Raw genomic sequence first — 16,180 nt, forward strand, 5'->3', positions numbered from 1 at the left:
ACTCATTATTTCCTTCTCATATGTGCCCTGACCGATCAAACCCGCGACCTCAGTGCTGCTAGTCGGTGCTCTATCCACTGAGCAACCTGGCCAGGGCCACTACAGTGTAATTAATGAGTCCAGTTTTATTTTATGGGTTACAAGGTGGTTCTGAAGGCAATTTCCAAAAGGGAATAATACACATGGCCTCCCAAGGTAGAGGTTTAGAAATACAACTTTCATTTGGGGTTTCTGTTTAAAAAATAACCTGTTGTACAGTCACACCTTGTCTTTAATAAACTCAGCTGATTCCAGTTGACAAATTTCACGCAGAGTTCTATTTAAAAAATTTTAGAAGTTTCCCTTTAAGAAAGCTTCCTACAAACTTAATAAGTTACAGTTTACACTGGTATTGTTTATCAATTTGAAATGCCATTTGACTTGTTTCTGTACTTAGCTTGTGACATAAAAAAAATTTTATAACAGGTTTAATCTATCAAATTTGTCTTACTCTTAAGTTTTTCTCAACCACTTGATTGATAAAGATAAAAGTAAATGTAGTTTACAAGTAAGTTTCATAATTCTGCCAAATTTATGAACTTAGGACAAATTTTGGTATTCAATATAGTCTAGAAGCTCTTTTCCATACAGCTTTACTAAATACAATAAATGTAAAAAAAATTCTAAAGCTGGTAACTTTTGTCTCATTTTCAAGAAAATTAAAGTTTCTTAAAGGAAAAGGACCTTTGCTAATTTTTTTAAGGATATCAGACAATAAAACAGAAAGGGAATATTCTATCATTCATTAATAAAAGAATAACAAAGTGGGTGAAGTTATCAATATGGCTATTAAATTTAGATGGCTGAACTAATATTTAACAAAATCCACTAAAAAGCTAATGATAAAAAGACAAATCAATGTAAATCTAATGCTCGTGGCACCTGAGGGCTTTAAAACTAGTAGTCCATATGAAATTGGGATCAGATCACAGCAGACACCGAAAAATTCTAGGCGCTTCTTGAGCAGAAAACACCTGCACAAGCACAGAGACCCTGACATACTCCGCCAGTGAGGGTGGTCCTGCTGGTCTGTGTTCAACAGACTTGGCAGAGCTTTAAAAATTTCACCTTGAATTTTTATAGTACATTTTAATTTTCAAAGTGAACACCCATGCTGTAGGCAGAAACACTGGCTGTTCTTCCTATTTTACAGAAGCGGGAGCCTGACAGAAAGCAATGTGTGCCTACACAAATATACGCAGGAGAGCAGAGGCTCGATCCGTTTCTCCTTTAAATCTTTAAAGATTCACCGACGACCAATAAAAAACTTTTAAAGATCCAGGAGGAATTCCTAACACAATATTAAGTTATTTCCCTACAGATCGGTATTAACTTTTCCTGACTATTCTTTTCTTTTTTCTCCTCTTTAAATATCTCAAGTTTAATGAAGGTAAATAACAGCCTCCCCTGTATGACACAGCTATTAACAAAATCAACAACTTAATATAGAAAACAGAATTAGAAACCTCCACAAGGCTGGTAAGAGGTTTACATGAGATGAAGGCATACAAAGTCCTCAGCACAGTGCTGCCACATAATTAGTGTTCAACATTACCGGGGGAGGGGGGGGGTTTAAAAACATGTAAGAAAGAAGGTGGATACTGTATATTTTTTAAATCTAAACTAGTTAATTTCCATATTGCAATTTATAAAACACCTGGCTCACCTGTATTGTGTTTCAGGTCTCCAGAACTAGAGACCAGATGTTAGAAACAGCCTGCCGGGGAACTTAGATACCGAGAATTAGGATATTTAACCCGGCAACACCACTATTTCTGTGATCTTTTTCTAGACCCTCTCTATGGGTCTCATTTCCTCATCTGGAAAAAAAAAAGAGTGTGGGGAGCAGATGAGCTCATGTCCCTTTAAACTCTCATCTAAAATCATTGTACCTAACACATAACTCATAACTCAAGTTCTGAGGACCCAAGGACCCCCAACCTCTCTGGCACTGCCAACAACAGTGATTATGCGTGTCTATGTACCACCAACTACATTATTTTAAGTTCTTACCTCATAAAAATACCAAATCTGGTTTCATTTTTTTCTTCTTGTCCTTTATAATATACCAAAAAAAGGATCAAAGAACCAATTCTGCATACCATTCCTTACCAAGATTGTTTCCTTCACTAAGTGATAGGTTAAGAGGATTGCAGAATTTTTAAAACAAACACAAACACACACACATTTTGAAAATAAATACTATATTCTTGTAAAGAAAATATTTTGACTCCAAAACACCTAATTACTCAAGGCCATAATTGGTTCAGCTCAGCCCTAGAACTCAAGTCTTCTGACTTTTAGTCTAGTTCTTTTCTATTTCTATTACTGAATAACTGTATCAAATAGTTTGGAAGGGATTGAGGTTGGTTTGTTTCTTTTAAAGCACTAAATTTGCAATTTAAACAATTTTAAAATTAAGAAAGCCCTATCCCCAGTAATAAAAAATAAATAAAAACAGTAACAAAATAGAAGTGTTTAATAAAACTGGTAGTGCTTTAATGTTCAACATGTGACCATCAGAAAGTCCTAAGTCATTGCATTGCCTCAAACAGCATGAATAATAAATCATGAACTAAATTATTTGTCACTTCACAAGTTTTTAAAAATTGACTATCAAGTATACTTTCATAATAGAGTCAAATATTATAGAAAACTATGAAATAAAGTAGAAAAAAGGCTAATTAGAAAAAATTAACATTTATTGCAACAAATTGTGTGTCCTAAACAATGTATATTTAGGTTCAACTCTCAAATTGTTAGTTACAAAAATAAAAATTTAATGTAAGATACTGTGATAAACATTTACAAGTAATCATATTATTAAACAGAGAGAGAGAGAGAGAGAGAGAGAGAGAATGTGTGTGTGGTGTGTCTTTGGTGTCCTATACAAGGTGAATGAAAAAAATTCTGAAATCAAAGATGTGTTTATTAAATTTAATACACTGTAGACACTATTAATCTTGTTGCAACTTGTTCAAAAGAAAAAATATTTTAAAGCACTCAAGATTAATATTTGAGTTACTCTGTAAAAGTATGTTTAAGCATGCAGCTCTATAAAGATAAGTCATTAATATTTAAACTGGCCGATAGATAAATTAGGGGATGACACACTTCCACTCAAAATAATTGGCTTTAAGGACTACACTGCAATAAAAATAGTTTAAAAGATGGTTTAGCAATTGCAGAACCCTGTAATTTATTCTATATAGGTACCATTAAATAATAATTTAATTTCCTCAACATTCCAGAAGAAAATCACACAGCCCGTGGAAATACTATTACTAAAGGAAAGGGCTGTGCGCCCCAGGCAGACGATAATGACCATAAAAGTGAGCCGTGAAACGTGCAGTGGTCGTGACAACTTAAGACACCATCGTTATTCCAACTACATTCCAGAAATTAGATTTTTGCTGATTAAATAGCAGCCTAAATAAAAACGGGACAAATATGAACTTGATTTTAGCTGAAGTAATCTGAAAAGAATTAAAATGTTCATTCCATCCTTTTTCTGGTAATAAAGCATAGCCAAAACCAACACTGTAACACTATAAACAGGGCTATATTGCCACAATTAGCTTTAGATGTCTATCTCAAATGCAAGCAACTAAATTGTAATCATGGTTGACACACTCCCTTACAAAAGCAGCACAGCCCCAAATGTCTCTCTGTGCAGTCCTCTGAATTCTTGACAATCGATCCAAATTGTTGGTTTTGTATTTCTAACCTTACTTTCTACCACTCCACACCTCCACAGCTGCTCCTCGCCAGGCCCCCTTCCCCACAACAACCATTCATTCACAGACTCCACTGCAAGCCCAGTATATAAATAAAGGACGTTTGTGATAGTAGTGAAGTTTACAAAACCTGTCAAAATCACTTGTTTGGGTTTGAAATCACTGTCTACACTGCATTTTAAACTGCGGGAAAATTGCACATTTTCTAAAATAGACCTTAATGTATCAAATGAAGTTAAGAATCGCTATTAAAAATCATATAGTCTAACCCAATGTAGCACAGAAATGATCACACATAATTCAAAGGGAAAGGAACACTTAATGGATTTTTTTCTTTATAAAAAAATAGAAATCCTCCATAGGAATATTTTTATTTACTTGAAAAATACAAACCCCAAGTAGAGTAAGTCAGAAGAAAATGAGAGCACTTGGCTCTCTGAAACTACGAAAATCAGGAGCATGGGCTTTTATACCCTTCTGTAAAGGTCAAAAAGTAATTGATTTTTATTTTCAGTTATAGCTTTATTCAACAAAATATTTCTTGAAAATTCTTTGCAACACAATTCACAAATACATATTTTTTTCCATGACTCAGAAATATGGAAGCAAGTGCCCATTAATTTGGCAAATACCTATAAATACTGCATCATGCAATTACCAGGATGTCCTTACAAGGGTAAAAGCACAAATCTATATTGCCTATTTAATTTGCTCACCTGAGTAGTAAGTAATACACAATAAGGACACACTGCTAGTTAAAATTAGGTGTGCTCTTTAAAGTTAAAAAAAAAAAAGTGTTTTAAGAAATATGCCCCAGACTTCTTTTGAACCTAATGTGATTTAAGATTTTCTAACAATTAGGCTGTTTCTATCACCTGCAGGCCAGCGTGGGTAAGACTTATATAACCAACCAATTAAGACAGACACTCTCTCACATCAGCACTCATGCTAAAATGAACCCTTGTGATCCAATCTCTAGTATCTCGGCCTCTACAGTGAACTCTACTCCGTATGAATCCCACTATTAATACAATTTGCCTTTAACCTACATCTATGCAAAGTATATTTCAGAATAAGTCATAAAATTTATACATTCAATAATATATTGAAAGTAATCAGGCTAGTTAAAAATACATTATGTGCAACACTAACAGACAAAACCAAAACAGCACTATACTAAAAATCATGTTATCAATTACAAAAATATCATGGAGTAGCCAAAGAAACGTCACAAGAAGTGATTTCAATAAAATCTGAACTCATGTTGGTCACACCATTTCTGTATCAGAGTAGTTCCACAATAAATTTAAACACCTGAATACACAGTGCATGTTATCTTTTTAAAATCTTTTACTAACAATAACAGCCATAACAAAGAACAGGGTTTAAAAAATAAAGCTATCATAAAGCTGAAAATAAATAAGTAAATAAACAAACAAAAGCTAATCTTTAACATTCAGCAATCATTTTATGTATCAGAAATATTAAGGCTTTAGAAAAGACATTGAAAAACTCCTTGCCAGAACCTTTGGAAGGATGGGGGAGGAAGGTAGGATGTAAAGAAGTATCGACTAAAAAAGGAGTAAGTAAAATTTACACAAAATCTCTTCTTCATGCCTCCTCTACTTCTGCGAAAATATTCAACATGATGTTAATAAGAGAAATGAGAAAGGGACAGAATTTGTTTCACCTCAACCTGTGTTTGTATAGTTCTTCAATTTCATTGTTAATAAAATTAGATACAGATGCAATGAATAATGAGAGAGGTTAAAATTGACAAATTTTTGTAGCTCATTAGGTGCCAATCATCAGAATCCTATACCCTACAACTGAGTTTACAAATTAATCTTCCATCGTTCTTTCTCTCCAATAATCTTATGCTCAGAAACCAGTCAACATTTTAACACGAAAATTTCAACATAATCCCAAGAAAAAACGCCAATTCCACCTGAAACCATTTACTTCTCTGCCTCTTCTCAGTAGTTTCACCATAAATGCCAAAGTGAAACAATGTTGAAAATAAAATTATACAGAAATGTGCCTTTATGCCTTCATTGGTGTTACAACTTTACGCCAAATTTATTGAATTTCAGCATTTAAAAAGGCTGTAAGTTAGAATGGCTAGTTCATTTTACTTAAAAGAATGGATCTGAACATCAGTAAGATTTCTCTTGTTTTACTATTAATGAATTTAAACCTTAAAAAGAAAATACTTTAATATGCTCAATCATGACATTCATAATTTTGCACAGAATGTGATAATTGGACATTGTGCAACGTTAACACAGCAGAAGGACTAATTTCCCCTCAACACAGAATGTTAAGTCTTTTTTAAAAAGCATTGAGAAAAAGCAATTTTAGGTGTCATCTTAAAAAGTCAAATTATGATCTTTTTAATTTAATAGGAATGCAGATGAAGTGAGAGTGGCATTTAATATTTTTATATCAAAAGTCAGTATTCAATACAGTTGTGGTCTCATGTTAATTTATCTGCTAATCATTCAGGCTCTCATGTTCAGCTAGAGCCATGCAGTGTATAGAGGAGAGAAAACAACCAATTGTAGTAATATCAGCGTTGTTGTCTGGAAACAATAGACTAATTCAATGACTGTTAGAAAAGAAACATTGTTTCCATTTATTTGGAAAAAGCTCTGTTCTGGGTAATCATAGTTCCCAATGTTAATGCCTAAAGATATAAAATTTTCAAACACTACCAAAATATCCAGTATAAAATATTATACCTTTTCATGAGGACACAAACTACTGGTTATAATTCAAATCACATACTGGCATAAAAATAATCACTGCATTTTTGGTATTAAGGGATCTTGAAAGAGCCACATCATCAATGGTTTGCCTGCCGTCAGAGGGTTGCTGTGAGGCTCAAATTAAAAATATGTGAAGGTGCTTTACATGCCATAAATTACTATAAAAGGTGTTATAATGATCTATAGGTAACTATAGTCACCTGACTTACCCTCTAGATCCCAGGTTTTATGGGTTTAATGAAAGTTCATTGTGAATGGAAAATAAGTATTGTTCCTGCCTTTTTTTAGTAAGGAAAATGATAACAACCTGATGATTATCAAAACAAAATGCATTAATAATCTCAAGAGTTTCCAAAAAAAAAAAAAATAATAATCTCAAGAGTTTCCAAAGATATATTATTTTACTTTGTTCAATTGAGTTTTATATAAATCAATGTAACAATTTCCTAGATAGCTTTGTCAAATCAACCAAGCACATTCAACCATGAATTCCACTGCCAAAAATTTGAGATTAAAAAATTTGAAACACGGCATGTCTTTAACATTTAAACACAACAGTTTATGTGATTAAAAAAAAAATCTCAAATCTCCTTATTAAAAGGAAATAAAAAGCCCACCTCATGAACAGAACAGTGTGGAGATTGTCAAAGGGGGAAGGTCAGTATAGGAGTGATAAATGGCAATGATTGGGGGGGGCGGGTGAACAGACAACAGGGTGTACAGAGATGTGCTGTAGGACTGGGCATCTGAAACCTGTATAATTATGGTAACCAGTGTCGCCCCAGTAAAATTCAATTAAAAAAACATATTAAACCTTCAATTCTGAGTGACAGTAATACAAAGTTGAAGTAGTGTTCTTTTAAATGAAGATAACTATTAAATAATAGATTAGTAAATCATTTACACTAAGACACACAAGAACCAAGGTGTTATTTCTTTTTTTTTAAAGAAATAACTAAGCCTTTTAAAGAAACACAACACAGTCTAAAATTTTTTCCCAACAAGAAAAGCTATTGAAAGGGAATAAAAAGGCACCTCAATGTTAGGACATTCCTTTAAAAGAAAAAGTATTTTAAAGAGAGTTTAAAATAAAATCTTCAATGACTAGTTAATGGAAACAATGACTATCATTAATATTTAAGAAAAAACTTGAAATGCTTATGAGTAAATCACTGTCTGCTATGCCTTTCAAAAAACAAGCAAACAAAAAAACCAACCCCACATCAAGCTTGTGTCTCTACAATCACATTTTTATATTTTCCGTCATACCTAAAATCAGAATTGGGGAATGGGGGTTATGGGTAGAGAACTTAACCACTACTAACAGGGTCATCTAAATTGAGAACTTCTTCCTAGAAATTCCATTTTAACAGATCCTCTTGAGGTCAGACAGCAATGTCAGTAAAGGCCCTAGCCAGGTAGGTGCTCAGTTGTTTAGAGCATCGTCCCAACCGAAGTTGCCCCGGTCAGGGCATATACAAGAATCAACCAATGAATACATAAATAAGTAGAATAACAAATTGATGTTTCTCTCTCTCTCACTCTCCTTTCCTATCTCTCTCTAAAAAATAATCGATTTTTTAAAAAGTTTATAAAAAAGAAAGGTCAGTATACATATACATGACTGAGAAAAAAGACAGAGAAACACTACAAACAACAGTTGAGGACTGAAGCTTAACATTGCCGGCCACCAGTTATCTATTTGAGAAGTTGTGGGAACATTTGAAAGTAAAATTTTGTTTTGCATCATGTTGCCACCAATTTCTTTCTTAAACAGATTGATCAGCCAACACGACTTGGCTTCTTTAGGTCAGGAACTCTGTGGGCAAGTCCCACGTCTAATACTAGGGTCCAGGGAACACTGCACTGCTTGACTTATTGTTAGTACCTCCAGTTTTTAACCCTTTAATCTCCCCAAATTAACACTTCACAAGTGTGCAAATGCAGCAGCATGACTTTTGACTGTGTCAAGTATGAAGGGTACTTTTCATTGTACTGTGAGCATATTCTGAAACAGCTGAACACACACAATTAACATGTTATATCTGCAGACATTACATTCCCTTGGACTTACACAATTTTTACTTAAGATACATGTTAATGAGAAATAGTCTTTAAAATTTTTAAATAACATTTTCAACCACTGGCCAATGGGATACTCAATGTCAATACCCAGACAAACACTTGAAATGGTTATGTACAGAAATATCACTTAGGTTTTCTACCAAGCCTACTTTAAAAGACTACTTAAAATTATTCACATGAAGCACATTAATTGTTGGAGAACACATACAAATAAATGAATATTTAAATCTATCAGTCTGTCTCAGATGTAAGAAATAGGAAAACAACTTTACCTTGAATAGCCATTAGAGAAAACCGATCGACCAGGGAAGTTCAAAGTCCCCAAGGAAGTCAAGTTGTCATCTCCGGAGCCTTGGCACCTATTCCAATTTTCTGAACCAACAGGGATCGGTGGAATGACATTAAAAACAGGCTTCTGATCCTGTTGTTGAGAAAGGGATGCTGTATTCATGTCATAGTGGTACATTTGTCCCCCAGAGGTACTCACACCGTGAACAGAAATGGCAGACATTTTATTACCAATTATATTTGCCCCAGAAAAGCTTGCCTGACAGTAAACTGGGCCCAGTTTCTCCTGCTTAATTACTCCAGGGGTGCAGAGTTCGATGAAATCTTCTTTTTCTGTTTTCACTTGGGGCAGTGTCACGCTGCTGGGGCCTGATAAGGTAATATCTCCATTATCCTTAATTGTAGGTTTAGTGTCCGGTAAAACGAGAGGCTTACAGTCCTCATTCGAGTTTCCTTCCAAAAGGAATGGATCATCCTCTCCTGCCAAAGGAGAAAGCAAACAGTTTTCGTCTATCAAGAGGTCTGATCTCCAAGGGCTCTCATTCATCTCTTTACCTGGGGACCCAGAAGAAAACTCCAAATCCTGCAAAATGTCAAAGGTTCTTTGGTCTGTGGTATACAACTTCACATTCCCCCCATTGGTGCCAGTCTGGCTCTTTGAATTCTGCTGTTCTGAAGACACATCAGAGTGTGCTTTTGGAAAGTCCTTCTCTGTGGAAGCAGCAGATACAGCACTGGAGGCTGAACTCTTGGGGTTCTCTGGAACACTGGTCGACTTATTGAGGTTTGCGATGCTTTCTTCCAGAAGCCGAAAATCTGTTTCCCCAGAGGGAAGGCTGACTTGGCCCTGCTGTGGGAATCCCAGGTCATTCCCCATCACTTTTGTTTCTGTCTCTCCCATATACAGTCCCATAGAGAGTGAAACTGCCTTGGACAGATCTGGCTGCGGCGCATTGCTTCCTGAGCCTTTTGAAAAATCAACCAAAAGTCGTTGCTGCTTCGAGTCAGACTGAGAAACAGCAGCAGCCAGTGAGGATGAAGATGCAGAAACCTTCACAGTAGTAGCTCCTCCCCTTAGGGTTTTATAGAAGTCCATCACATTTCCCCTCTCCTGAACAAACACAATGCTAGGGACTTCTTCTCTACTGGGGGGGCTTAATGATTCCTTCGAGTCCATCAATGAGTATCAGCTACAAAAAAGAAAGGAAAAAAAAAGAGGGGGAGAACATCATGAGCTAATAAAGTCACATTATCTCCATAATCCGATTAATAAGAGCCTGTTAAATGAACCTTTTAGTTAACTCCCAATCTAATTCCTTGTTATCAGAAGAGTAGTTTCTATCTTCCAGAATAAAAAAGCCAGGTCCCCAGCTCCCATTCAACGTGCCTCATTTAAAAGTACAATGCAGTCCATTTGCATGACTGAGAAGAAAAATGTATCAAACTAAGCTCGGCTATTCATCCTGCCACTCATACAACTGTAACTTTGTTAATTATAGACATTATAATTCATTACATCTGATTATTCTAAAGGTTCAAGTTGATGTCAAAGTATTTAATTGAAAAAAGTATGATCATTAAAATTCCTGCCTCTCTTCAATCAAGGCTGTTTGTTTTTCTGAGAATCAATACACATAAAATTTGATAAATACTATGCTAGAATTCTCTATTTCTGATTATTCCCAAATTCCCCTCCTACTAGCTAGTCACAAATTCAAACCTTTTATTACAACCGCACACATTTTATTTGAAAAATAAACAATGATGATATGCTAATCTCCAGATAGACTAGGAAAAGACTCTTATTTAAAACTCATATTGCATACTGAATGTACCTGTTGAATAGAGCCTGTCTTAAAATTTTTGGACATGCGAAATTAAATACACTGTAAATCGGCCAACTAAAATTTAGATTTTAAAACGCAGAAAAAGAATATGTAGTAGCTTTTCACTACAACCTTAGCTCACTTATGTAACAAATGCAGTGCCTCTCAACTTGTACAACACAATAAAGATGAACCTACATTTCTTTGAAACTGCTTAGAACCCTCTATGAAATAACATATCTCCAAATTAAGATGTTTCCTTTCCCAATATCAAAGTACTGAACAAAAGAAAACCCCAGAAATGTAAAATCACATTCCTATAAATCCAGGTTTTAAAAAAATTAATGAAATGTTCAGAATAATTTTCTCAGCATTCTAAACCTTCACCTACGCCTATTCTCAAGAGAGTTAGGTTAATATTATATTGTTAACAATCAGGATGTTTTTTAAAACGGGCAGACTTTGATCAGCACATTTGCGACATTATAGTCAAATCCTATCCAATGAAAGGAAACTTTTCCTGTACAGAGACTTTAAGAAACATAAACTTCACTAGCCCTCACGGAAAATGAAGTGTGATGAATGTAGAGAGAACGGTGGGATTTGTCACTACAAACCTTGAGGATAAACTGCTTATCTCCCCACCCGTTTATCTGACAACGATCTCTAAACACAAGGTATCAAATGGAACCTAATGAATTTCCACGCAGCTTTGACAGCTGCCTTCAAACTCGAAACCAAAACAATGCCTCATAAAACGAAACGATACCTCCCTCCAACGGCTTTAACCCCCAGTTTACATTGCAGATAACCAGGGCACCTTAATCGTCCTTAATGAAGCATGCCATGGGGGGGGGGGGGTTCTTAAGTGGCATGACAAGGCTGCTATTATCAAGACTGCAACCCAACAGTCAAACGCAAGCTTGTCAAAAATCGCACCAGAAAGCGACCACGGCTAGAAAGGGTCTTTTCCGAAAAGGGGGTAACTTACACAGGTCAGATGAGAAACGCTGCCAAGCGCCAAAGAACCAACCCCGGGGGGGGGGGGGGGGGTGCGAGGTTCAAAGAGAAATGTGTCCAGACCTGTTGAGTGCTCTCCTGACACGCCCACTCCTACCTGATAACGCCAGCCCTGGCCGAAGTCTCCAAGTTGCAGGTTGTCACCCCCTGCGTGTGCGCGCTTCCACACACTCACACCCCGTGAGTCCGCCAGAAGTGAGACGCGCAGGAGCCCCGACACAAACCCTGACGCGCTCGGGCGCACCAGGGTGGCGTGCAAATACTCGGACGAGTAGAATTCAGGCGCGGCTCAGCGTTCACCATAAAAATGGGTGTACGGGCGGCCCCCCATGGGAGGGAAAAGAAGGGGACTTGAAAGAAAGAAAGAAAAAAAAGGCCAGGATTTTGCGCCACGGAACGAGAGGCTGGAAACCCGGGGCAGCTCAACGAAGCTCCACTCGCCGAGTCAGCTCAGGTTCCTCCCTCTCGGCCTGGCCGGGGCACGGCGGCCGAGGCAGAGGAAGAGGCCAGCGCTGTCACCCGCGCGCTGCCCTTTCGTCACCGTCACCCGGGCCTCGCCAGCCCCCACCCCCACTCCCGGTGGCTAATAAAAGTTTGCAGGTTCCGCGGCGGCCCCCGAACGGTAGCTCGGGGGAGTGAGCGCCGCGCGGGTCCCGGCCCCCAGCCTCTTACCTCCGCTCGAGGCACCGCGCGCCCGCCACCGGCCGCAGCTCCCACCGCGGCAGCGATAAACAACTCAGCGTGTGAAAGTAGGAGGGAGATATTTTTTTCTAAAAAAAGGAAGTAAACAGCTGCCCCCTTCTCCATGGGAGGGGGGGAGCCCCTATCTAAGAAAGTCTCGCATTTCCCGGCTAACAAGCCAGCTCTTCGACCCGCGCCCCTGTCCTCGGGCCGAGGCTCCCGGGCACGCGTTCTCAGTCCCGGCGCCTCGCCGCTCCGGCCGCTCGCGCCGCGGCGTCTCCTTCCACCCACTAGAACCCGTCCCCGACGGGCGGGCGGAGACTCCGGCTCCCGTCACAGACTCGAGATCGCAAAATGGAGGAGGAGGGGGAAGGGAGCGCGGACACGCGAAAGGGCCGCCCCGCCGCGGTGAGAGAGCGGGACCGAGCGGGGGGCGGGCGGAGGCGGTGCCACGGCGCGCACTCTCGCACACACGCGCTCCCACTCCACCCCCGGCCGCTCCCCGCCCGAGGGGCCGCGCGGCGGCGGGGAACGGTGCAACCTGTTGGCGACGCTCGGCAACTGCACGGGCGGCCTCAGCTCCTACCCCCACGCTCTACTCGCGGGCCCCGCCACCCTGGCCCCGACGGCGCCCGCATGCCCGCGGCCCGGCATGGCCCCCACCCGGGCAGCCCACTGCCACCCCCGGGGTGCAAGGGGACTATCTTCGGCCCCCCAGGAAAAAGGTCCGCAGGGGCCGACCTAGTCTCCCCAAGGCGCGCTTAGGAGAAGAGCCGAGTTCCTCTAGTTTCTCTTCTGCCTCCTTCCCGCCCCCGCCCAGCTCCGCGACTCCCGACCCACTCGGGAGCTCGCCCTGTCCCTCGGCAGCGATCGCCGCCAGCGCCCCTGCGGGTGACAGCGGACTGGCTAGAGGAGCTAGGGAGCGGCCCCCAGCAGAGCCGCGGAGGTGGTCCGCGCCCCCGACCGCGGGCTGGGTGCGCGAAGTGTGTCGCTTAGCACGGGGCTACAGGGTTGCACGGAAACAGTGCCGCAGCGGCTCCGCCGCTCGGGGCCGGCTGGCCTGACACGCCCTCTTGGGAGGCTTCAGGAGGGCAGGGCAGAGGAGGGGTCCGCGCATACGTACGCTGGGCCGGGGGACAGTCGCGTGCCGGCAAGTCCCCCACCCCCGCATCGTCCGGGCGGCCGGGTCTGCAGCCGCCGCCGCCGCCGCCGCGCTCTCGCACGCTGAGAGAAGTTGCAAAGCAGAACCCACCCTCCCCCGCGCCCCGGCCGTCCCCCACCCTCTTCCCCGAGTCTGAGAGGCGGCGGCGGCGGCAGAAGGAGGCGCCGCCTGCCAAGTTCAACTCCCACCCCGCCCTCCCTCCCTCCCAGCGCGCTCACACTTGAAGGAAGTTGCACAGCAAATGCAAAAGCTCCGGCGAGCTGGATTTCTTTGCACGTCCCCCCCCGCCCCGTCATTTTTAAGGAAAGCAGGGGGTGGCAGGCCTAAAAGCAACTTGCAAGCGAAATTGGAAGTTGCTTGTGAAGTACGCCCTCCGTCTCCCAAACTCCTGACCTCTCCTTCCACCCCCTCCAGCACCCGCGTCCGAGCGTCCCGTGGAGGCCCCTCCCCGAATGACTTTTGCTGTACTCGACTCCATGCGTCGCCCACCCGGTTCGTGTTGATGGCACCCCAGCCCCCCCAAATAAAAGACAACACACGCAGATTTAAACTGTCAGCATTAAACTCCCTACAGCTGTTCCCGTTACGCGCCTGCCCCCTCAGTCCGAGGGAAACACTTGTCCAATCACCTAGGAGAGGGGCTGGGGTAGGGGGTGTCCCGGCGGGAGGTCCCTGTCCCAGCCCCCAGCCCCGGCTCGCCGCGTCCGGAGGGCTTGGGCCACGCAGGGACCGAGCCTCCTACCTTGTGCAGCACATACTGTGATTTTATTTGACTCGGGGAAAGGTGGTGCTGTGTTGCTTTAAGGTTTCGGGAGGTAACTTTTGCGCCCCCACAGGTGACAGTGTTTGCCAGCTCCTGCCGGGGGCGGAGGCTACTGCAGCTCCACCTAGTCCCTGTCCCGGCGCTTGGCCGCAGCCGCCACTGTCTCCTCAGGCCGCGCTCCGACTCTGACAGCGGCCGCCACTGCTCTGACATCTTCAAGAGGATTGGGGAAGCGCGTGCCGGAAGCCGCCCGCCGCCATCTTGGTAAAGGAGGCTGACGCCGGCCCGGCCGTGCGACCACCATCTTGGCAAAGGTTCACTATCGGAGCATCTGGAGGCACCCTTCCTCAGGTGCCTTTAGAGGGGAGTCGCTGCCCCACGTGTTGTCGGCTGTGAAAGGCTTGTAGCAAGCTGCCTGTCCAGAGACGGTGCGCACGGGCCTCCTCCAGACGGTTCTAGGGCCGCCATCTTGGCAAAGGAAGAGGCGCTCGCTGCCTGGGAGAAGAAGAGGGAACCGAAGCCTTTACCAACCTGGAAGCCTCTGAGTTTTTGTGAAAGACGCCCAGCGCCCCAGGTGCTAACAAAACCCCCTCCTGAATCATGAAGAAGGAGATGACTTCTCTTTCCCTTTCACTTGGTGCAGGTCAGCTAGAGGGAGGTCTTTCCCTTGATTGCTCATAGTGGACAATAAATGAGGATTGACCCAAGCACGCTACTTCCTACTTTGCATACTTGCCAGTTTGTCTGCTTTCCAAGTCTCCAGCTCTAGAAGTAGGTATCTTCTGTAGATTGGGTTCCAAAACCACCAACAATAGCATGAGGAAAGAAATCAAACCCAAACTTAGAATAACCTTATACATGTTTTAAAAGGCAGTTAAATAACATGCTAATATGATTATCCTTCTAAATCAGGGGTCTAAAACTCGCGGCCCGTGGACTAATCCACGAAGTTCAAAATATTTTGGATAAAATTAAGTAAGCCCCTGGATTAGTCTGCGGGCCACATGCGGCCCGTGGGCTGCGAGTTTGAGACCCCTGTTCTAAATATTAGTAAATGTCATACTAGGAATTATATATACAAATACTTAATATATAAATATATACTGTATATATGGACTGTAAGTTATCTAACTTCTCCCCAAACAACCACCTTTTAGTTGAATTTCTGCTCTAAGAAAGAATATGCCTCATTTCTCTTACCTGTTCAAATGCTAGGTCAGGGGTAGTCAACCTTTTTCTACCTACTGCCCACTTCTGTATCTCTGCTAGTAGTAAAATTTTCTAACCACCCACTGGTTCCACAGTAATGGTGATTTATAAAGTAGGGAAGTAACTTTACTTTATAAAATTTATAAAACAGAGTTACAGCAAGTTAAAGCATATAATAATAATTACTCACCAAGTACTTTATGTCGGATTTTTGCTAAGTTTGGCAGAATACATCTTTTTTTTTTTTTTTTTTTTTTTTTTGTATTTTTCTGAAGCTGGAAACGGGGAGAGACAAGACTCCTGCATGCGCCCGACCAGGATCCACCCTGCACGCCCACCAGGGGCAACGCTCTGCCCACCAGGGGGCGATGCTCTACCCCTCCGGGCGTCGCTCTGCCGGGACCAGAGCTACTCTAGCGCCTGGGGCAGAGGCCAAGGAGCCATCCCCAGCACCCGGGCCATCTTTGCTCCAATGGAGCCTTGGCTGCGGGAGGGGAAGAGAGAGACAGAGAGGAAGGGGGAGGGGTGGAGAAGCAAATGGGTGCTTCTCCTATGTGCCCTGGCCGGGAATCGAACCCGGGTCCCCCGCACGCTAGGCCGAC

At 42.0% G+C, this 16,180-nt stretch overlaps 1 protein-coding gene across 6 annotated transcripts in view; it reads right to left on the reverse strand.

Moving 5' to 3' along the window:
- NR3C1 (nuclear receptor subfamily 3 group C member 1) overlaps positions 1-15,100 on the reverse strand; it is a 122,766-nt gene extending 107,666 nt beyond the window's left edge. The window contains exons 1-3 of one of the 6 annotated variants that reach the window (XM_066272863.1): positions 12,436-12,810; positions 9,177-10,107; positions 8,902-9,050 (exon numbers count right to left, since the gene is read on the reverse strand). In XM_066272863.1, the coding sequence (XP_066128960.1) occupies positions 8,902-9,050; positions 9,177-10,094 (1,067 nt within the window). In that variant the 5' untranslated portion in view covers positions 10,095-10,107; positions 12,436-12,810. Of the gene's footprint in view, positions 1-8,901; positions 10,108-11,860; positions 12,374-12,435; positions 12,811-13,567; positions 13,695-14,348 lie in introns of those variants that run through there. The other 5 variants (XM_066272859.1, XM_066272860.1, XM_066272858.1 and 2 more) reach the window with 5 other exon arrangements.
- Between the last annotated feature and the right edge of the window lie 1,080 nt (positions 15,101-16,180).

Source organism: Saccopteryx bilineata, chromosome 4 (assembly GCF_036850765.1).
Source record: "Saccopteryx bilineata isolate mSacBil1 chromosome 4, mSacBil1_pri_phased_curated, whole genome shotgun sequence".
In the NCBI taxonomy this organism is placed as follows: Eukaryota; Metazoa; Chordata; class Mammalia; order Chiroptera; family Emballonuridae; genus Saccopteryx; species Saccopteryx bilineata.